At 40.4% G+C, this 23,789-nt stretch overlaps 1 protein-coding gene across 3 annotated transcripts in view; it reads right to left on the bottom strand.

Annotated features, from left to right (window-relative positions):
• The window catches only part of COL19A1 (collagen type XIX alpha 1 chain), a 217,577-nt gene that overhangs the window by 43,412 nt on the left and 150,376 nt on the right, over window positions 1-23,789 (bottom strand). For all 3 annotated transcript variants that reach the window (XM_073000073.2, XM_078386107.1, XM_073000079.2), the window contains 13 exons: window positions 20,340-20,375; window positions 19,229-19,264; window positions 18,684-18,737; window positions 12,281-12,334; window positions 10,703-10,792; window positions 7,496-7,540; window positions 7,328-7,405; window positions 6,860-6,895; window positions 6,707-6,760; window positions 6,560-6,613; window positions 4,846-4,887; window positions 2,880-2,933; window positions 434-487 (listed from right to left, as the gene is read on the bottom strand). In XM_073000073.2, the coding sequence (XP_072856174.2) occupies window positions 434-487; window positions 2,880-2,933; window positions 4,846-4,887; window positions 6,560-6,613; window positions 6,707-6,760; window positions 6,860-6,895; window positions 7,328-7,405; window positions 7,496-7,540; window positions 10,703-10,792; window positions 12,281-12,334; window positions 18,684-18,737; window positions 19,229-19,264; window positions 20,340-20,375 (687 nt within the window). The remainder of the gene's footprint in view (window positions 1-433; window positions 488-2,879; window positions 2,934-4,845; window positions 4,888-6,559; window positions 6,614-6,706; window positions 6,761-6,859; window positions 6,896-7,327; window positions 7,406-7,495; window positions 7,541-10,702; window positions 10,793-12,280; window positions 12,335-18,683; window positions 18,738-19,228; window positions 19,265-20,339; window positions 20,376-23,789) is intronic.

The raw sequence follows: 23,789 nt of genomic DNA on the forward strand, positions 1-23,789 counted from the left end.
AATAAATAAATAAATAAATAAATAAATAAATAAATAAATAAATAAATAGTCACATATTCACTAGACTATTTATCTGAAGGTATCAAAACTAAACAGCTACTACAATGATTAATTAATCTGTGTACCAACAGCCAGCCAACAAGCCAGCTAGCCAACCCCAAATTCCATACACTGTCATAAACTGTGAGGTTTCTCAAATGCCTAGTATGCTGTGTCTAAATTGTCAGAAGCTTATTTAGTCTGTTACAAAAAATGTGATAAGAAACATGCAGGAGTAACAATTTTACCTAGTCAAAAGGGATAATGAGACACACTTACCTGACAACCTAGTGTGAAGACTTGCAAAGGGAATGAAAGGGTTTTTTCCCCCCTCTTGTAATTTACATTCAAATAATGGGAAAACAATTCCCAACAAAACAGAAATGATTTTTACCTCATCACCTTTCTCTCCAGGAAGCCCAGGATATCCACGTTCACCTTTAGTCCCCTTGGAACAAAAAACAGCAGGATGTCACTAAACTGTAGTGCTTCCCAAACCTAGGTCCATGAAAGATGCTGGACTTCAACTGTCAAAAGTCCCACATGGCATGGCTAGTGGTCAGGGATTCTGAAATCTGTAATCCCAAAAAATCTGGGATATAAATTAGGGAGCCACTGTGTTGAAGGAACAAAGCAGAACGTGCTTCACATGTCTTGGTTAGAGATGGGCATGAATCAGTTTGGTCCAGTTCATAAAAAATTCATCAGCATGGCACCACGGGTGGTGCACATTTCCTCCCTTCACCCCCTCAGCCAGCTGCCCCATTCACAAGTGGATGCACACTGCACGGGTCATCCTTCTCTGGCAGCTGTACAGTCTGGGCAGTAGTTCAGATTTCCCTTCCCTACCTCCTCTTGCGGCTGACCACTGAACAGCTCTACAGCAAGAATCCCTGTTTCCCTTGTCTGAGTGGTTGACTGCCAGAGGAGGCAGGCAAAGGAGAACTGAGCTCCTGCCCAGACTGGACAGCTGCTGGAGGAGGAGGACCTAGGCGGTGTGCACCAGCTCATGACTGGGCCAGCTGGCTGGAGGATGGGGGGAGGGAAGGCATGGCACCTATGGTGCCGTGCTGATGAATTTCTACAAACTGGGCTGAATTCATCCATGCTAATATCTAATCTTGGACCATAACACTGTGTTATGAAATGGTGTCTTGAATTTGTTTGGACATACAGCTCCACATCTAATACTGCAACTGAGAAATGGGCATGAACCAGCACAATGGTGGTTCATGATTTGTCAGTTTCCATGGATGTCAAACTACACACTATGCTGAATACTTTTTAAAAATGAACAGGCTCATGGTTTGTTTGGTTTAGGCCCACCTCTCAATGAAGGGAAGTTTTCTGTGTAGGACAGTAGGCCGTCTTTGGCCTACTTCCAGCCCCATTGGTTCTTGGGAGGCTTAGGGTATTATGGGAAGTGTAGTTCTTTAGTTCCTTGTACATAGCCCAATAGGCAGCAAAACTACACTTCCCGCAACAACTGAAGCTCCCAGGAAGGAGTCTCCAGACACCCTACTGTTCTACTCAGCTGCAAAGAGGAAGGAAGGAGGCCCAGAGTGAGTATGGTAGATGTTGGGCCCATGAAGATAAACTTTCTGGGGTTGGGCTAGGGACAAAGCAAAACAAAACACCAGTAATAAAAAAAGTTCGGTGTTCCATTTCATTTCACTTTGCTTCATGAATTTGTGGTTCCCTGAAGTGACCCATGAGCTGGCCCAGTTTGTGGCCTTTTCTTGGTTCATGGTTTGTTTTGTGTCCACCTCTACTGGAACCCAATGCTAACTAACCTATGATTACATTCCATTCATTTCAACAGGACTTAAATTTTCAGTAGACATCCATAGGGTTTTTTTGATTTTGAGTAGCATAAATAAAAAATATTTAGATGCATATGTGAACCTGCTTTTAAAGGAGATTGAAAAGCTCTTTTTGCTGCCAACTCTTATAATGTTAGGTTAATCCATCAGCATTCCTGTGTTTCTGAATCTGGAGTGGTCAATAAAAGGAGGACAGTAGAATACTCATTCATCTGAAAGAATGAGAGGCCAGCTATATATGATAATTGCAAGGGTCATATTTTGAGGATAATGCTAATGACAGAATAAGTAAGCTATGATCATTTGCAAGGCAATGCTAATTTTGACATAACAATCTTTCAGTACCATTGAAAGATACTTTTTCTGAGATCAGCTGAATGCAAAATTAAAATGGTGACTGCCAAGCTGTTGATATATGTAATAATCATGTGCCACCAAGCCAATTCTGATTTACGCCTACCTTTTCCAGGGTTTCCTAAGTAGAGAATACACAGCAGTGGTTTACCTTTCCCTTCTTCTGGGACTGCCCTGGGACTGTGTAGCTTGCCAAGGCCACACTGGCTGGCTCTACTCTTAGGAGGCAGGGTGGGGAATCAAATTCCCAACCTCTGCAGCCAGATATCTGAGCTATCCAGTCAGAGTGCAGTACTAATTACACAGTGACAATTTCCCCCTGTAATGTTTGCTCAGATATAAGTTATACTTAGTAAAGCTCTTTGCAACTATCCCTTCATTTGGAATCTTCCTCTGTTCAAATTAATTTCTTTCTGTCCAGTGGGGCACAGCATTACGTAATTACCCCTTAGCTAGCTTTTCCCTACTCTCCCTGTGTTTGTAGGTGGACATTTCATTAACGACTTATGGAGCAACTACAGCTGGAACAATCAATCATTTAAATAAATTAATCACATCTGCACTAATGCAACAGAGAACACATATACTACTTAATGACAAAATATGAATGAGCAATGAAGTTTTCGTTGGCCAGGAAACTTTCTATTGTCTTCCTGGACTCACCTTTGGTCCTTCTCTGCCTGGGATTCCTGGAGGACCTCTTATACCAGGTTCACCCTGATAATGACAAAAAAAAAAAAGGAAAAAAAGGAAAACAACAAAAACAACAACAACAGTGGTCAGAAATTTTGGGATAAGGTAATAAAAACATGAACATTCACAATGAATGTCATACTTTACTGGGTTCATGGCCATCCTTGTCAAATATTCCCCCTACTCCCATTTCTCTTCTTTTATTCCTCAAACTCTAGCCCAGTATTTGCCATAAACATTTTATTGCAAATATAGAAGGCTATGGTAGTTATGAGGGCATAAACGCTTTTCTGCTATTGTGAACTCAAACAACTTATGAATGAGGCACTCATGTGGCAATTGATCCCAAGTGAGATTTTCTTCCTGGGAGGAAAACACTGTTGTTAACAGATACAACACATGAGGGAAATTTAGGAAGAGTCAACAGAAAGAAGACTCAGAGATGATGGTGATGATTTGAAAAAAATAAATTATTTTATGAAAACGAGGTCATGTAATTCCCATCTGAAAAGGAGAAATCAGTTAAGTCTGATCATCAAAGGTAGCACGATAACTGGAAATCTAAAAATCTAGTTTAAATTCAAATTAATTTATTAATGTTACATATTTAGGCCATTCTAACTAACCCTCAGATGAAGTTGAGAGGTGGGGGGTTAGATGCTGCAGAGGCCCTCCTCTGGCTGTGAACAGAGGCTGCCGTGGTGAGGAAGAATTCCTGTATCTCCTATGGCCTCCAGTGCTAGCAGAAGACACCCCAATGGAGGATACTGGCAGTGGGGGGGGGGGAGTGGTTTTGGATCTGCTGGAATCAATGTTCCTCCATTTTCCAAAGATGTTCTCTAAGGCAGTGGTCCCCAACCTTGGGCCTCCAGATGTTCTTGGGCTTCAACTCCCAGAAATCCTGGCCAGCAGAGGTGGTGGTGAAGGCTTCTGGGAGTTGTAGTCCAAGAACAGCTGGAGGCCCAAGGTTGCGGACCACTGCTCTAATGTCCTCCGCTGAAATCAGTGGTAGAGGAAGCGGATCAGCACCTTGAAAAAACATCCACTCTGGCTATTTTTCTTCTGTTGGATGTGGGACACTGAAGTGTCACAATGGCAGATCTCCTAACTGGGCCACCTTTGGATAATGTTTTCCCTTTAATTTAATTTTTCTTCATTGTATTGGGCCACAAATCAACTAAGCCAAATGTGTACACAGGAGATAGCCACATCTGCGGCTAGGCTTTTTCATTCTCCTTCTGATCTGTGGAAATTGCTGAAGAAATGAGCTGCGTTTTAGAGAGAGAAGCCATTGGTGAACATCAGTCTTATTCTGGGGTTATGGAACAAACATATGGGGAGGGAAGCATGCCATCTCCCCTTCCCTCTGTGGCCTCTGCCCTCTTTCTGTAGACAAGAGCTTCCTCTATGCTCTTCATGTAATTCAGAGAATTGATTTTCCAGTGTGACAGACATGCACAAAGAGGGGAAACCAGATTAACAATATATCCCTCATGTGTTTATATCATGACATGTTGTGAGCCTCTTTAGTGGAAAACATGCAACATGAGCTGGAATATGACCTTGAGTGAACTTAGTAAGTATGATGGTCAAGCAAATCCATGACAGCGTGCTTATCCAAGAGGTGCTTTGCACACATGCATGCATCTTTCTTTTGTTTCTTATTCTGGTATATGGTGAACTAGAACTAAAGAGCAGATATTAGGATCTATGACTAATGGCAGAATCTGCACCACTGCTGCATGTGTCACTGCCTCTAATAATTAGGCCATCTATAAGTACCAAGCAAGGAACCTTTATGTACCAAAAACCCAAATGTGTACTGATAAATGTACCAAAGGATGGCATCTATTCTATCAAAATGTTGCCTCTGAAGATACAATTTCCTCTTTATGGGAAATAGAAAAGCAGCAGCAGCTGCAGAAAATGCAGTTACCTTCAACAAAGTACCCACGTCTCCAAGAAGAGGAAGAGCAACCTGTAATCAAACACAGTCATACACATGTTCTCTTAATCCTCCAGCACATGATTTATCCTTTATTTAATATTGTAAAGACACCGAATAAACTCACAATTCAAGCATGCATGTATTTGTTTGTATAACCTATATTTTGTTTCCATTGAGCGCAAGGCTTTCTCCTTCTCTCCACTTTATTCTTACAACTTTCTGAAGTAGGACAGAATGATAGGTGAGTCTGCCAAAATTATCCGGTAAGCTATCTCAGTGTGGACTAGATTTTGTAACTCTCAAATTTCAGACCCACTCTATTTCCCAGTTTCAAAATATCACCCAGTGCCTATATAACTATACCATCCAAATCCAACTCAACTATAGAAGCAATGGAAGACTTTAGTGGCCTGATCCCATGTAACTCTGTAGAACATTACACATATTATATTTATTTCACTCAGAATTTAGAGGAAACTAGGTAGAATAGCTACCTACTAGTAATTAATTCATTTTGCCAGTAGCTAAGATGTAATGACATTATATGAGAATTAAGAAAATGTAACATCATTTCTTTTGGACATTAACCAACTTTCCAATTACTTTAATAGCTACAGAGGTACAGGCACAGTAAGTGGTGGAGGAAAAGGCATATCATATGGTTCAAGTGCTGACGTATCGCTGGCTTGTGCTCGGTCTGTTGTAGCTATAACGAGGGAGAGTGGAGGTGAGTGTGCATGGATTACAAGCTAGCAGCTCATAGCATTTGGACTTTTTATGTGAGGGAAAATAATTATTGTGACGGTTGAGGAAAGTAAAGAGTTACCCTTCATGATGTAAATGTAAGAGCAAATATATAGTGGAGAGGGCTTAGAACTGTAACTTTGTTTAATCGCTTATCATACGTAACCTTCTAAACACAAATTTCACCTGAGGACTGAACGTAGCAAAGAGGGACATACAAGTGTGCTCATCGGGGAGCTATGATTGACTACCGTTCCTTGTTGAATGCGCCATTAATGGCAAATTCAGATTTCTCACTGTGTAAAGCCCAAAATGGGCCTGAGGCAGTTCGCAGGATGTGAAAGGAGGTCTCACTGTCAGCACAAAGATGCAGTGCAAACTAGCATAGATCAGGGACAGGGCCAAATTCCCTTGCAGACCTAACAATACAAGAGAGCGATGTGGCTCCTCTCATCAGATGTCAGGCGTAGGATATACAGTGCCAGATGCTTAAATGTCACACAGAGTGCAAAAGGGAACATTTAGTGATACTTTCTAACCTCAACACCCGGCAAACATCAACTCTAGCGCATAATGATTTGTCCTGGGAATGTAGCATTGAGCACCGCACCTTCTGTGATCTGCTGCTTCTAGTTCCTCTTGTAATACACTCCAGGAGAGGCTAGGCAGAGCACCTGAATCTGCACAGTTTCCCTGTAACAGCCCTCTAGGGGGTTGATTCAAAATTGACTTAAGGGTGTTTCAAGCACAAAGAATTGACTTTATAGGGACTACAGCAGTACAAATGTTCATCAAATATAATTCTAAGTGACTGGAATTGGCAATCTATTTTACAGACTTTCTTCCCTGCCGAGTTCAATGCACAGATTCAAACTTTCAGATGCTCGTGGTTCTTTTAGTAAATCTGCTTTGTCTGTTCCTAACTGGAATGTAATGGAACTTTGTTTTGTATACATACGGGGTCACCGGGAGGTCCTGGTAGTCCTTGCTTTCCATCACGTCCTGGAATACCCTATAGATACAGATACAGATACAGTATTTCAAATTATAGTGTTTGAGAAGGAGCACATACTGTCATTGTAATATTTCCCAAATTAGTACTTACATTAAGACCTGGGGTGCCTGGAGCGCCTGGCAATCCGGGAGGTCCCCTCGGGCCCTGAGACAGAAACAGTTTCAGGCATCAGGGCATCATGCACTAGCTTTACAACAAATATGCAGAATTTTTTTCACCCGTCGTTCCCATTCTGTATCTTACCTGGAACCCTGGTACCCCTGGAGGCCCCTTGGGACCCTGCAAGAGAGGGAAAAGGAAAGGGAGCACATGCAACCGAGAGGGCCATGCCATAGAGTTATCTGTTTCAAATACTGTATAACACTTGTCTTGGAAGCGAACTTAAAAACACAGGTCATGCAAGTGGATCTGCACAGCAGTTACAGCTGTTTGGTACTGCTCTACTTGCAATTACTCTATTGCTATGGAATCATGGGATTCGCCGTTTGGTGAGAGAACTCCAACTATCTCGGATGGTGACAAATCTAGGGTATAAACGTTCAAAAATACTGAATCTCAGTGTTGCAGCAGCAGGGAATGGCCATACATCTTGCTGATATATCTGAGGCTGCAAATTGCCACAGTGGTTGATTCATCTGATTAATTAATGTCACTTTGGAAGTTCTCAGTCCTGTCTGACAGCAGAGTGACATGAAGTAATTCTGTACTTACAGGAGGGCCGTGGGTTCTGTTTCCTGCTGGACCCATCTCCCCAGGAAGACCTTGCAGCCCAGGGAGTCCTCTTTCACCCTGACGAAGGAACACATCTTTGCTTTAAATCCTTAAAAACACTGGCTACTCACATTTTAATCAACAAGAGGTCTAACCACTTTCTCCTACCTTAGGACCTCGTGGACCTATTGTTCCAGGTATTCCTGGAGGGCCCTGAAACAAACACAAAAATCTGCTTTGAAAGAGAGTGATTTAATTTTCAATTAGCCAACGAATTTTGCAGTCCCAGATAGCCAGAATACAAATGTTTAAGCATGCCTGCCTGCCTGCTTATTCACTAACAGAAGCCATAGTTGCACTACTGTAGAGGTGAAATTGAGAAACTACATCACAATTCTACTCACTTGCTCTTGGCTTATTTTCAGACTTAAAACAAAAATAAGCTGCTGGTTATATATAGCCTTATAGGGCTTAAAGCACTCTCTGGACAGTTTACCATTTAATTATGCAGGCTACACATTATGGAGCCCCTCCCCACTGGACGAGCTGGGTCAATCTACCAACCCTGGAAGGAGAGAAGGCTGAGTTAACCCTGAGCTGATTACCTGGGATTCAACCCAGGTTGTGAACAGAGTTTTGGCTGCAGTACTGCAGTTTAACCACTGTGCCATGGGACTGTGCCACAAGATTTAGCATATACAGCAGTACTTGGTTTACGAAAGCCTCGGTTTAGGGAGGCGGGGCTTTGTTGTGGTGCTGCCAGCAACTCCAGAGAAGAGCTCTCTGGAAAAAACTGGAACCCTCCGGTCCGGGATCCCCCTTTTGAAATGGGGATCAAAGGAGAGTCTAGAAGAAGTCTCTCTGAAGCAGATGGTGAGCAGCAGAAGGAGAAGAAAGGGAGGCAGACCCGGACTTTTTTCTTCTGAAGAAATCACCGTGCATGGACTGGAGCGGGCGCCATTTTTGGCACTGAGCCACGAGGAACCCTTTACCGGGGGAGAGGAGAGCAATCAATATAAACTAATAATATATAACAAGTAAGTAAGCCGAAGCCTCTGATTTATGAAACAGCCTCATTAAGCTGAAATAAGAATGAAAATATTTGGCTGAAAGAATAAATGCAGCGGCGGGTTTATCTTATCAGTCTGACTCAAAAGCGAAACTAAGCTTCTCCAAGTGAACTCTTAAAACACCAGGCTGATTCTAAAGCCGAGAGTCTGAGATGGAAAAATAAATCTTATGTTTCTGGAAAAGAATCCCAGACAGCAACACCGTCTGACTGGATTTAAGAGACTTCAGTGGATGCAGTGTGGCTGGGATACATTACTCTTTGCCTTCTCTGGACTTTGTGAACTATAAATAATAGAATCTGGTGGTTTTCGGGAGAAGGAGCTGACGTGGCCGACTGGACTAAGGAGCATTAAGGGGTTAATGAAGGTCACAAGACGAGCTTCAAGGACAATCTACTGGACAGTTTGAGACTTTATGGTTGTTGTTTTGTTTGTCGGACTGCAGACCACGTGTGTCTAATAAAAGAAGCTTGCTGAACCCAGGAGAAGAAGAAATAACTGCGTCACGGTTCTATTTGATACTGTATTTGCTGGGCTAAAAGTTGATTTTTATATTACAATATTTGGATAAAGATTGGAGGGAGATCTAAGGGGAGGTTTATGATGAGGGGTTTGAATTGTTGATAAAATTGTGGAAACTGTGGAAGGATTTCTAGGGGGTGATTATTGTGGTATTTATACAAACCCCAAAGCCTGAGATGGACCCCAAAAATTCAAAAGAACAAATGGAGACTTGGTCTGTTCAATCCCAAAGTTCTGGAATAGTGGTGCAAGAAATAGAAAAGGAATGGCAGATTAATATAAAAAGGCTAATATTAACAGGGTTTCAGCAAGTACATGAAGGTCTTAGCAAAATAGAAGATCTGATGAAAGTGACAAAAGAGGGGACAGTAGATGCCAAACAAAACTTAAATGAAGTTGTACAAACTTTAGAATCGTCTGTATTAGACATGACACCAAGTAATATGAATGCAGTAGAGAGTTATCCAGTGACCCATGCAGCTTCCAAAATTAAAAAGCATTATGACAAAAATCTTAAGGAGGCAGAGATACTGAAACCAGACAATCTTATGGTGAAAATATGGGAAGTGAAAAAAATGGATATTCTGTCAGATGGGCTGAAAGACTGTTCAATTCAAAAAGAAATTGAACGATGGGATGTATTGTATAAATGGCAGCAGTTACCAGACAATGTTGGAATAACATAGAATAAAATTAAAATTAAATGATAAGATAAAAGCAGGAGGGTAATCAAACTGTGAAAAAGCAAAAAGTTGATATGTATTAGTAATATGAATTGATTGGATGATGTTATACTTTATGCTCTCCTATCCCCCAAAACCATTTTTCCTTCTCTATCCCCTCTTTCTTTTTGTACCCCTTATCCCTGTTCCTAAATAAATATATAAAACAGTTAAAAACAAAAAACGAAAGCCTCGGTTTACATAATTTTTGGTTTATAAACCAAAATCCATAGAAAATAATACCCTGGTTTAAGTTTTCTTTTTCTTTTTCCGCTGTATGAAAGGGTTTCCCCAGGATGCATTGCGCCTGGAGGTTTCTAGCACCACTCCCGTTCCTAGCGCAATCTGCATATTGGTTTACAAAATTTCCGCATTATGCAACATCCCAGAGGATGCATTAATTTTGCAAACTGAGGTACACCTGTATAGCATAATTTATGGGCATTATTGTTTAAAATAGGGTTGGTAACTTTTGCCCTCCAGATCTTCTGGTTTCCAACTCCCATCAGCCCCAGCCAGTAAAATCAATGACAAGAGATTATGGGAGTTGTACTCCTAAAATATTCATAGGGTCACAGCTCCCTGCCCCCAGTAAAAAGAAGAAGACACCAGGGAGCAGAAATAAATAGTTCAGATGTTATCATCATCTGGAGGTCTCTGCTGTCTGGGGGCATCTTGTGCTACATCCTTTGCTCGTGAGACAAGGGATAGTGCTGAATCATGTTAGTTTCTCTTTGAAGTGGTCATAGATGGGTCGATGTGCCTTGGGGCAGACATTTGTTTTAATGAGCCGCTGGTCTCCTTTTGTTACGTTGTTGATGAGTCAGTGGTGCTCCCTTGTTACCTTGCTAAGTGATGTCATGTCACATCCAACTAGTGAAAACTTTAAAAGGGTTTTCAAGGTATGTGAGACATGTTATCATTGCCATCCCTTAGTGAGTTTCCATGCCTGAGCAGGGGTTCGAATCCAGGTTTCCCGAGTCCTAGCCCATCACGCTGTCCACTACTCCACACTGGCTCTCATGGTCCTTCCTGCACTATGGTAATTCTGGGGTACCTACCGGTTTTCCTGGGAGACTTGATCCTGGAGGCCCCATGTCGCCTTTAGAACCTGGAGGCCCAGGGGGACCTATGATTCCACCAGAATCACCCTGTAAAGTCAAGATGAAAACAATTCTCATTCCACAGAAGGAAATATGTCAGATATTAACATGCAATATCTTGGGCATGTGAATGGACATATTTTCCCTTTTCCCAATTGCCTTTTAAGGAGTCAAAAGCAACAGTTTGTTCAAAAGTCTCATTTTTCTATATATATCCCCAATAATCTTCTCATCTCATTCATTATGGGGGTTTGTACATTGCCTCTTTATCCCCTAATTTAAGTTGCATTGGGAACTAATTCATTCAATTTAAAGCCCAATGACCACAAGATGTAAAGGTGAACAGGAGGGAGCCTATTGTGGATTTTTTGTTTTGTTTTAAAGGGGAATCATCTTTCTTCTTCAGCTGCCAGGGTAGTTTAACATCACAAATGGGCACTCTTGGGGAAGTCAGTTCCCCTCAACCAAGTACCCCTTGTGTCTACACCATTTTTTCTTTCTTTTTTATATGGTTTCACTGCACTGGACAGGCTTTCGCTGCAGCAGTTAAGAAACTAATTTGAAAAAGAGAGAGAGAGATAGAAATTGCTAATCAGCACTTGTTAGCACCTTGTTAAGGGTTTTGCTCTTGGAGCTCAGTGTAAACCAAGCCCTCTGACTCACCCTGTGTTGATTCCTGCAAATCTGGATGGCTACAGTGAATTTCCCCAGGGAAACCTGATTTCCATGGGTGTGAATGCCAGTAGATCAATGTGTATTTTTCTCACAGTGTGGTTGCACTCTGGGTCAACAGGGCCTTTTTTTTAACCTATCACCATTGCATCTGGGTTTATGCAGTAGTCACATAGATATGACTCTGTAGAAACAAGAAGGAAAACCCTGCTTTCTTATTCCAAACCAGCATTTCTGTTTGCTCTCGTCCTGCATGTCCACTTCCACAAGCTCTTCCTCAGCTTTCAGTTGAGCCTTTAAGGGGCAAAGCATGCTCTTTAGCTGAGACAAAAGCTGTCATTCAGAGCCTGCCCATATTTCTCAAAAAAAAAAAAAAATTCACAATATGTAGCATTTTAATTTTAGCCGACTCAAGTCATGTGATTTTTGAGTAGTTTCCTGTGTTCTTACTGAGTAATTGAAGTGCTCCCTTTTAAAACCAGCTGTAACATTCACAATGGGCTTAAGAAAACAGCATGCTAAAATAAATTGCACTCTAGTGGTCATTTATTTTAAGTCGCTTCCTAAGAAAATAAACCAAGTCAGAGGAAAATAACCTTGGAATTCATTGTGTGAACATGAAACTCAGGATGGTTTTTTACACAGGTCAAATCCCAGGTTTATTGGCTGTGTGACCCGGCCCTCAGTTCAAATCTATTGCTTGCTTCTAAGAGCTGGAGTACCCCATTCAGGTGCAATCAATCACTGAACTAGTAGGGAACAGTTCATTACACTGTATATATTATGAGTGGACAAAATAAAAGCAATTATATAACAAAGGTGATGACCCTTAAAAGCAATACATATAGATATTGTAAAATGTACCTTTTCTCCTTTAATCCCTGGTTTTCCGGGCATTCCTTGTTCTCCCTGTAAGCCCTAGTTAATTAAAAAAAGAAAGAAATAGTTTTGAATAACTATGAGATGGTGACATTCACTGCTACTTTCTTCCTTGGAAATGCAGGAATGTGAAAACACTTACTAAAAGGGTAGTACCCTGTCCTTCTTTAAAAAACAAAAACAAAAAATCTTACATATTGCAGAAACTTAAACGTGTGTATAACATAGAGAATCCATAGGTACTTATCACCCTCAAACCCCCTGCCCATTTACAGTCTTGTAATACAAAAGCCATTTTCCCCCTTTCCTGTGTGGGCAACTCTTGAGTGTACTTAGTTCAGCTGTAATGATTGGAAGATGCACATGGAATTATTTAAAACACTGGTTCTTAACCTTGGGTTACTCAGGAGTTTTGGACTGCAACTCCCAGAAGCCTTCACCACCAACTGTGCTGGCTGGGGTTTCTGGGAGTTGCAGTTCAAAAACATCAGAGTTACAAAGGTTAAGAACCACTGATTAAAAAAAATGATAATAAAAGCAGTTGCTGTTCCTTCTTTGCCTCTGCCTTCTTTCAGCAAAAGTTTTTGCTTTTGCACATTCAAAGGGTACAATCAAAAGAAGTTTGGGATAATTACAAACACAATTTTTACTGATAGCCACCTTTGCTTAAGTATTGGTTTCCACACTCCAGGTGGACATTTCATACTGTTTTTGCTCTCCTTTTATCAGTTCCTTTGAATGGTAGGGAACGAAACAGAAAATAAACTAGAATCCATTTAGACAGTTTTGGCATTTTAGGTAGAACTCTAATGTATTAACTTTAAAATTTGCTCCAGAACAAATTCTTATGAGCAAAAGCACGGAAATGCAATTTCTCACAACTGCTTAAATGAATTGTATCCAAGAAAGTGGTGCATTGTCCTGTCAGGACAATATTACACACACAGAGAGAGACACTGCAATCATGCAACTATAGTATGTGTACTTATTGTGGGGGTGGGGGGATGATTTCTTTCCATTAAAAGTACATGAATTGAAAAGACAGATTTCTTTTCTTTGGAAAGTTCAATTTTCATACTTTGATACCCATAGAATGAGTAACCGACATCAACACAACAGCAGAAATGTTGAAATGCTGAGTGTATATAGTGCATCTACTCATATTGCTATAGTATAGTAAGTCACACAGTGAGGATTTTGTGAGTCACCTCCTTCACAAGTTGTATTGATTAAAAGAAACCAACTCTAGTTGTGATTTACTTTAATGTAGTAAATCACAACTAGAGTAGACCCATTTGAATCACCTACAGAGGAGTTGACTCACCAAGCCCCCACTGGTTCAATGAGCCTACTCTACTCTACACCAAACAATGGGATTTCAGCCAATATGTAGTCTTCCCTCAATTAACTCAGACTGGCTTGCTAGGCTTGCTAAAGGATACCACTTTATCCTCACAATGACCTCCTGCAACATCAGTTTGGTTGAAAGCATGTGGCTATCTCTAGATCACTGGTTCTTAACCTTCGGTTACTCAGGTGTTTTTAGACTGCAGCTCCCAGAAGCCTTCACCACCAGCTGTGCTGGCTGGGGTTTCTAGGAGTTACAGTTCAAAAACATCTGAGTAACAAAGGTTAAGAACCACTGCTCTAGATTACACAATGAGCTTCATGGGGATTTTAACCCTGATCTCCAAAGCAGTCGACACCTCAATGTACATTTTACTGCATTTTCCAACTATGTTGCAGTCAACTTTGAGAAAGGACTGTGGTTCAGTGAAAAAGTTTTGAATGTAGGAATATCTAAATGCAATACCTAGTCTTTCCAGGTAGAATTAGGAAAGACCTCTGTCTGAAACTCTGGAGAGTTAGGTGAATGACTGCAAACTCTATTGAATGGATGGACTAAAGCAGTGCTTCTCAACCTTGGGTTCACAGATGATCTTGGACTGCAACTCCCAAAAGCCTTCACCATTAGCTGTGCTATCAAGAGATTCTGGGAGTTGCAGTCCAAGAATATCTGGGGACCCAAGGTTGGGATCCACTGGACTAAAGGAATAACACAGTGTAAGTCAGCTTCATATTTTCATACTTCTGAGGCCTCATTGCGATGTTCGTATAGCTTAGGTCTCTGGCTGCAGATCCAGAGTTTGGGAGTTTGATTCCCCACTGGCCTTCTTTGACAGGGGCTGGACTCAATGATCCTCAGAGAGGATATGCTTAGCTATCAAAGAAGGCTAAGGGGGAGTGAACAAGAAATGAAATAATGAATGAAGTGGAGGATTCTGTTTTTGGCCTTCTTTCTCTCCCATACCCCCTTAGGGTCCCCTGTCCCCACCCACTGAGGATTTTTTTAAAAAAACTCTGCAAACTCTGAGGTTCCCTCCAGCTTGATGAATCCTGGATGGTGACATCCTGGCTTGGGAAGCACAACCTTTGGAAAATGAACAGAGAACAGACTGCGTTCTGACTCCAGTCCTCTGCAGATGCCGGCCACAGAGACTGGCAAAACGTCAGGAAGAAGAACCTTCAGAACATGGCCAAAGAGCCCAAAAAATCCCACAGCAACCATTTGGAAAATGAGTTTGATATTAGTATGCTTGGTTAATAGTTCCAGACTCCTGACTCCTTTTCCATACTTTCTTTGGTCATGGAATCAGTTAAAACAATTTATTTCTTACTTAAATGCATTCCAGTAATGAAGAGCACAGTAACAGAAGCTTTATTCTTAGAATGTTTTTGTCCGTGGTTTCCATAGAAATTTAAAGATGGTCTGCTCATGTTTCTAGGTTGACACATTTTATCCTGTATTTAGTAAGTAAAGTACTTAAAAGGCATTCAACAATCCGTGTCGGACAGAGCATGCAAGCACAATGTGGTTTATTTGAAAACTACATCTCCCAAAATATTTTGTCTTTCAGCACAATAACTTACAGTGGCTGAAATCCTGTTACTTTAACTGGTGGCAGGGTATATTAAATCATCCCACCAGCAGCGTCTGTTTGTTTGTTTTTTGTATTTTATTTTATTTTTTATTTTTTCCAAATAGAAGACTCCCAGTCTGCTCCACAGCCCTCAAAGTCTGGCCCGCAATGAAAAGGATTGCAAGGTGGTCTCAGGATCTTTGGAAGGGGAAGTGCATATTTTTTATTTCTGAAAAACCACTAGAGTTGACGATGTCACTAGCCTTACACAGTGTAAGTTATACTGCTGGATTTCAGCCACCGGGTACAAAATACATGCAGCAACTTTTCATGGACTTGTGTTATATGAACACTCCATGTGTGCTCAAAACATGGTCATTTCTTTCAAATAAATTACGGCAGGGAAAGGACTGCCACGTGCTTCCAGGGAAAACAATTTCTGTTATACATGTTCATTCTTCATAACGGATAAGGTATACATGCATTTTATATTTGGGTATCTGTAGTTGAATCTAATAGAGAAATAGCTCCATGTGGCTTGATTTTTACCTTTTTTAAAAAGTAGCTCGCCCTTTTAACCATTGCAGCAATTCTTTTTGTTTCATTCATAATTTTAAATCACAGGTTCTTATCACAAGAATTAACCTGGCTCCTTCGTGCTTTTGCACGGCCTTGCAGTGTGGTTATAAGAACGATTTCATTTTTATTTGGTAATTAACTGTAGACTGGTATGTCATCTGAATCAAGACAAACCGCGAACAATCCCAATGATATGTTAGAAAACGAAGCCTACTTCCAACCATAGTGCCTTTTCTTCCCAAGAAAGAACATGGTTACATTGAGGGGGGGGGGTTGTATTTGAATTGGGTTTGGCATGTTTTAATTGGTTATTTTTTAAAAAATTGACTACAAGAAGCTCAGAAAAACAGAATGTGTAGCAAAAGTAGCAAAGAAGCAGTATGATGGCTAATAGTCCCTGGTGTTAGATCCCATGGGCTGCATATCAAACACAACTCTGCTCGTAGTCCTTGTAAAAAGAGCATGCCAGCAGTTTTCCTGGACATTTCAGTTCATTGATTTTTACAAAATGCAATGAAAACACAACACACACCAATCCTCCTGGCTACCCTCTGGGACCAACCAGCACAATGACAACCATGTAGGTTTTCTAAACAAACACCGACCAACCCCTCCTGTTCACATTGTAACGTTTAAATAAAAAGGGTAAGCATCTGAATAAGTCCGGCCCTAAAGTTTACAGCTGTGTGTCTCTAATCCTAATAGTTTGATCTAGCCAAGCTCTGTGGTTGTAAAATTGGGAGACTAAATGACCAGATGATGTGCTAAACTTTCTTTTTCAGATTAAAGAAAGAAACAAACTCTGATCTAACCGTACAGAGTGCTTGTTCTCCATAGGTCATTTTCACATGCATTACCAGGGGCGGTCACTTATGTATTCTTCTCTAATAAATATTCATAGCATGTTCTCTGGCTCTCTCTAATAGCTGGTTCTGTTAATACACGTAAAAAAAATTTTTTTTTGGATTTTTTTCTTTAAATATTTTTGATAGTTTCATGCTGGATAAGTGAATCAGTGGATACTGATACCATGGTTAAGGAAGTCCTACTGTATAGTATAACTAATTGGGGCGAGTCCCTGTGTTTAAAGAATCATTCAAAGTGCTTTTATTTCAGGAGCATAAAGAGAAACCATAGCCATCAGAATTTCCTCATAGACCAGCAACGGCAACCTATGGCACACATGCCACAGCTGGCACGCAGAGCCCTCTCTGTGGGCACGTGAGACATAAGTCACTGGATCATTACCCCCGGCAGCCAAACCTGAGGGGATGGGTGCAGCCACAGTGCTAGTGCCCTGACAGGCGGCAGGGCCAGGATCCAGAGCAGCTGGCTGGCCAAGTTATAGGCAGTGACAGGGTTGGGCATGACTGGAGGAGGATCCAGAATGGGGTCTGGAGGCACCTCCGTGCTCAGGATTCCCCCTTCTGCCACCACTTCCACTTCTGCTGCTGCCGCCACCCTCTGCCCGCTGGTTTTTGTTTTTGTTTTTTAGTTTGGGCACTCGGGCTCAAAAAGGTTTGCCCTCACTGTCCTAGACCATTGTTTTAGAGCTGTGGTGGAAAAAACGCAGCCCTAGAGCTGCAAACAGCAATCCAACGGAGGCTAATTTTTGCAGCCTTCTGCAGGTCCCTGTTAAAAAAAAAAGGGGGGGGGATGAAGCACTTTGAAGGCTCCATAAGTGGCGACCCACATTTTAAAATGGATTACAGCCTCGCTTCCAATTTTTGAAAGTGGGCATATAGCCACTTAATATTTCATTTTTTTTCTTTTTGATGCTCTTTTTTTTTGGGGGGGGGATTTTCAGGTTATTTGTACAGCAGATTCTGGGACCAGAAAATTGGCTCCTACCCTCACTAAATTGTGTATCTCTGCAGCTTAGGCATCTGGCTGTGGAACCAGAGGTTGGGAATCCAGTTCCTGCTGTGCCTCCTTGACAAGGGCTGGACTCTGCAGTTCTAAAATGACCTGTCCTATGTATGCTCATTCCAGTTTTACGAGAATATGGAGAGTTCAGACTTGTGCAATAGTGGGGCTAGCTTCCTGACTATTTTATGCATGCTACACATTTCATAATGAGGAATAACAGAACAATGGAACAAATATTAAATTACTTTCTCCTCTCACAAGGGTCCATCTGAAATGCTACGGTGTCCTACGGACGTATTTTGCCCAATGTCAGGGCTTTCTAAACTATGGTGCCATGCCTGTAGAACACTCATTGCAAGCATACTTGCCTGGCACTAAAACTGGTGTATATTCCCAAAATGAAGATACAGCACATCATCTAGCCAGTTCAAATCCAAAGGTTTGCAATGATTTTGTCATTGCTATTACAAATCTCCTTTTACCGCCTGTTTCATTTATTGCTATATATTTTTGATAAAATGTAGTTTTTGTTGTTCTTTGTTATGCTAATTATGCTAGCTGAATGGCAACCTATACATTAACCATGCAAATAAAATAAACAAATCTTGCTCCTTTGCTTGGGAGAGCAGGAATGGATGCACAATGTAATTTGATAAAGGATGGTGATGTTAGCTGAGATGTATTTTTAAATGGGAAACCAACTACAAATATTATTTAACATTCATTTGGAGTTATCTATGCATTTGGCACCGCACAGGTCAATGAAGCAACATTGTCAGAGTTTGACGGACAGTGAGGGTGAGGCTGAATTTTAGGGGGTTGATAGGAAAGGATGTTAGGAAGCTGCACATATTTTTGACATTTTGTAGAGATCCAGCTGATGTCTAACATAGTACAGAAGCACACCTAAGTTAAAACATTAATGGTATCTTTTAAAAGTTCTGAAAAATCAACTGTGCACCTGCAATGGAAAAGACAATATACCCTTCAATGAAAGCATTCAAATACAATTTAAATACCTGAGGTCCTGGACTTCCAATGGGGCCAGGAGGACCAGGCTGCCCTGATTCACCCTAGAAAAGTTACAAAAAAGACGAGTTAACCTTAGCCAGAATTGTGTTGGTTGATTCTACTAGAGTAGATCAATTCTATCAATGGAATTTACCTAGGTGCTGACTTACAATTCAACATTTGATTCCATGGGTCAACGCTATTTGGGGCTACCCTTAGTTTTTGGCCCTTGTTTTTTGATAGAGATTTAAAATATGAACAACTGATAGCATATATGCTAGCGAGCAGTTTATTTTGTGTGTGTGTGTGTGTGTGGGTTTTTTTTTTTTTTTTGCAAACTTCTTGCACCAATTTTGTCCTTAAAAAAAGGCAATATACAGGGATTCTCCATGGTAAGGAATATTCCCAATATTCCTTTGGGAATATTTACATACTCAAAGAGCTAATAGCACAATATTCATATTTCACATCCATATTTCTTGGAAGCACCCAGAACAGACAGCAAAATAAGACAATATAATGGAAGAAGACCATAGTTATAGGTTTTACTTACTGGATCCCCTTTTTGTCCTTTCTCAGAAGGCTCTCCCTAAACAGAGTACAAAAAAAACTTAATATTTGTACAGGCCTTTAAAATGAAATACCTGTATGTATACAACACAATTCTTAGCATGCTGAGAACTCTTAAGCTCTGTGCTGTTCTCATGAAAAGTAATAAAGCAGAGAATATAAAGTTGTAACCCAAATGCAGCAGAGATATATTTCCATCCATGCACAAACTACAAGTGCAGAATATAGGATATAGTACTATGATGCCATTTAGTTATGCCTTGGGCATAGACCTTTGTTTAATAGGTCTATGTTTCAGCGGAACAGTTAGAGACAAACTCAAGTTTGCTATCAGTGGAACATAAAGTCAGCACTTGAATTTACTGGTGACAACTTCAATGTTTCCTAAAATTAAGAAATTTAGAAGCAAGTCCCATTTCATTTAGTGAGATTTGTCTATTATATATGTTTTTCACTATGCTGAGCTTATATGGTTAATGGTGCAGTCCAGATGGTTTCTCTCTTGAATTACACGGATAAGTCTTAAACATGCTTGCTCTGAAGTACGTCTTACCAAATTTGCTAAGGCTCATTTTCCTGTTGTTAAACATGTTTAGGCCTGGAATTTTAAATTTTGTCTTGCCACAGAGAAGGATACCTAGGCTGGGATGGGCCCTAATGAGGTTACTTCTGTGGCTCTGAAGGGGCTCCCTTATACATCACAGAAAGGCGAGTGTAAGACCAAACTCATCTGGCCAATGCAGCTATAACATTCCATTCTAGCACCTCCCTAATTCCCAGGAAAGGAGACTGTATGGAAAGGAAAGTTTCTGCATGACAGTAGCATGTAGTAGATATACGTACACTGCAGCAGTTTCCATATTATTGGAAAAATGTTTGAAGGGATCCTTAGTTAAATAAAACACTCCAAAGATATGAACAATAATGAGCCTGAGACCTTTTCTTTGACACATAAATCAGTTTTCCAAATTTGTTTTCTTTTTGTTTCTTCTTTTGAAGATTTGGGTAAGTGAACCCATGCTTAATTCCCACTAATGGCAAGCAAGCAAGCAAACGTGCCACCTCCAAATCCCTGAGCAAACATGATTATTTACCTTTTCACCTTTTGTTCCCATTTCTTCTCGACGACTCTTTAAAGGAAAATAAAAAGATATCCATTCATTTGCTGTCCTAACCAATAAAAGAAACAGGATCGCTTGCCACCAACATCAATAGGGCTTCTTAATGGTCCCCCCTCCATTTTCAGTCATATGGTGACAACTGGACTAAATCATCAGATGACTGAAATGCCATTAGAAGTGATTCCAATTTAGAATCAAATTCTAATTTTAAGTACGGCTCCTCTCCTGGGCCATAAGAATTTCTGCATTCTGAAGTGTTCATAATCAAATCATAACTGATGAGAGATAGATCACTGTTTCAAATTCTTTTGAATTTAATGCTGCCTACTTCCAGCTGTGTGCAGGATTACATCAAGTATCATAAATGAAACTAATACTATAATTTTAGTATTGAACTAGAACCAGTTTTCTCATGTTTCACAGATATGGCCCTCAATAAAGGCTTTTAAAATCTGTTCATTATCCCTTTGGGGCCATTGAAGTGGGAACAACAATAAGAAAGCTCTTCCATGGCACGGAATAACATCGTTATGAACCTGCCAAAGGCCTCATACCCCCATTACTAATTTTGCTGTTGTCTGATAAAATGCTGGCAGTGCAGAAGCAGCAAAGATGCTGTGTTTTGCCCTTTAAAACAAACACATGTGGTTTCAAGCAGAATAATAGACCTGAAAAGCTTCTGAAAGTGCTATTCTACCTTGTTTAAATGCACATCATGGCATATATATGACATCTGGAGGGGGGAAAGACGTCTATAATTTCCCCTTTAATTTCTATGAATATCTGGTAGATCTGTCTTGGATCAATCCATGCGTCCTGCTTCGCACAATATAGGGAAGATAACAGAAATAATGGATTCCATCCAACACCACATGGACAGACTTTCATTGGCTCAACAGAATTCTCCATTCTTCTTATCAAATCCGTGCCGCCTTTACGCCTGAAACCTGCTCCACAGGATTTCAAAGCTCCCTGGAGAAGATTGGGAGGAACAAGCCTGTGTGGACAGAGATGGAATCTGCTCCACCAGCAGTGTATGGTCGGATGGTGGATGGATGCATGAACAGCTTATGGTTCCTCTTTCCCTTCTTCTCTGAAACATTAGCCTTGATATTTGAATTATTCTTCCTGCAAATTTTTAGATGTATCCTGGCTGGACCACAATGCCTCTATTGTTTTCAACAACAATGAGGAAGCCATAGCTATATTTGTCATCTTAAAATACCAAAATTTTTCAAGCTTTTCTTTGCATGCTCGACACACCATGTTGCATACAAAAGTTCTTTTTCGGAACAGTGTGCACATTTTATTTGCTGATTAAAAGCACAATTGGAGAAGATATCCCGCTACATCAGACTTAGAAAACAAAATAAGGGAACAAATTTTTTTACATTTTCTGAATGTATACATGTATATATTGGAAACTTATTCTAATGGATGTTTTCCAGTTCAAAGGAGTTCCATATGTTTTTGTATGTAGGAAGGCAAAATAGTAAGGGTGAACATATTAGAAGTAACAATGGGATCTCTGATGGTAAAGAAGAGCACTTCAGTTCAAACCGTAAACAACTGGTTATACACAAAAATCTATAAAGGAGGCTTGAAAGAAGAAAGCTAAGTACTAATAACAGAAAATTGGGCATATAAATTGGCAATAAAAGTGATAGTTTATTTTCCCCAATCAGAAGCTACGTCGTCTTGCATCCAAAGCACTGAAAATATCAGAAGGCAGGACATGAATGTCATAAATGTAGCAATATTGAGAAATGCATCTCTTTTCCACTCCTCTGAGATTTTGGGGTTCCTCTGCTGTATTCACGGAAGATTTATGGAGGTACTTTTCCACTACTAAAAATTGTGTCAAAAAAGAGGACAACTTTACATCTAAATAAATAAATGCCCAAACAGTTAATACTATTTATATAAATATATCAATAGGTGGATTACTAGCATATCCCATTCAAATTAATCTGGGGAGTTTGAACAAAATGAATGAAAGATGGAATCTGAGCTGGCAGCTTAGATGTCAGGACAGAATCTGAGAATAATGAAGTCTGACCATGACCCATAAGCTAATGAGGGAAGTATGAGGAAGTGCAGATTGTGGGGTTCTTAGAGAAAATGAAAAGCAGGGTCCAAATTCTTAAAGAATTTCAACTCCTCCAAATGTCTGCATTCAGAAACAGCAAATCCGTGATTGTGATGCAGAAAATTATTATTCACTTTGCAGCTTCTTAAAACAGAGTCATACAACCCCCTACCAAACATGAGACAGTGAGACAGTTTACCTCAGAAAGCATTCTCCTCCCTAGGGTGTATTAAATGTCAGAGTCTCTAGCTTGGATGAAAAGTATAAAAACTTCATGGCAGATCCACAAGTCTTGGCTTGTGGCTAGATGGCTATGATGCATGACTGACTGCACAGCAATGGTTACTGTTTAAGGGAATACAGTAGAAGCATTTTCTCCCGAGGCTGCTGATGAAACAAAGCATTTGCTGACTAGAGCTGTAAATACTGGCTAACAGAAAATAGGTAGGAACTTTTCCTTTTTCTTATACTGTGGGTAGGAACATACTTGCTACAGAATGTGGGATATGGGGCACAAAGAACAGGGGCCCAAACAATCATGTGATAAAGGGGTAATTGCATTAGTATGAATCTCAATCTTATTAACTGAAAATGTATTGTAGGCTATTGGGAAACTTGCTAAAACCAAAGAATACTTGTGGCAGTAAATGAGTCCAGCATGTCACTACAAATGTGAACATTAGCTCAGTGGTTTAGGTAGCTGGCTGCAGAGCCAGAGGTTAGGAGTCTGATTTCCCATGGCGCCTCCTTGACAGGGGCTGGACTTGATGATCCATAGGGTCTCTTCCAGGTTTGCAGTTGTAATATTATTATTATAAAATTATTGTTTGGCTTTGACGTAAAGGCCAGAATCCCATTGTTGTTTGCTGTGGGTAATTGCAGCTGATTGGCAAGGTACCAGGGTGTGTCATGGTCATGTGTCTGACCGCACACACACAACCGAGCAACACAGTTGTACCCTGGCACCTTGTCAATTAACCCAGCAAGTTAGGCAAACCTTACATGAATACTAATAGGATTCTGTATCTGTAATATAATATATAATGATTATTTTACATGTTATAAACAAAGGAATTAGTCAATTGTGTTGCAAAATGTGTTGTAAACAAGACAGTTCATTTAGGTTAATAACAGGAGGCTCTATAGCAACACAAGATGCGAGAAGAAGAACAAAATTAAATAGATCACATATATAAAGACCATTTAATTATTTAATCCCCCCATCGGAAAAGGCACATAGTTCTTCTAGACACTCTTAGCACAATATGAAGGTTTAAATTTAATTAATTCATTTTGAAGATTTGGATCAGTCCCATTGTTTGCCGAAACTCTCA

Source organism: Pogona vitticeps, chromosome 1 (assembly GCF_051106095.1).
Source record: "Pogona vitticeps strain Pit_001003342236 chromosome 1, PviZW2.1, whole genome shotgun sequence".
Lineage (NCBI taxonomy): Eukaryota > Metazoa > Chordata > Lepidosauria > Squamata > Agamidae > Pogona > Pogona vitticeps.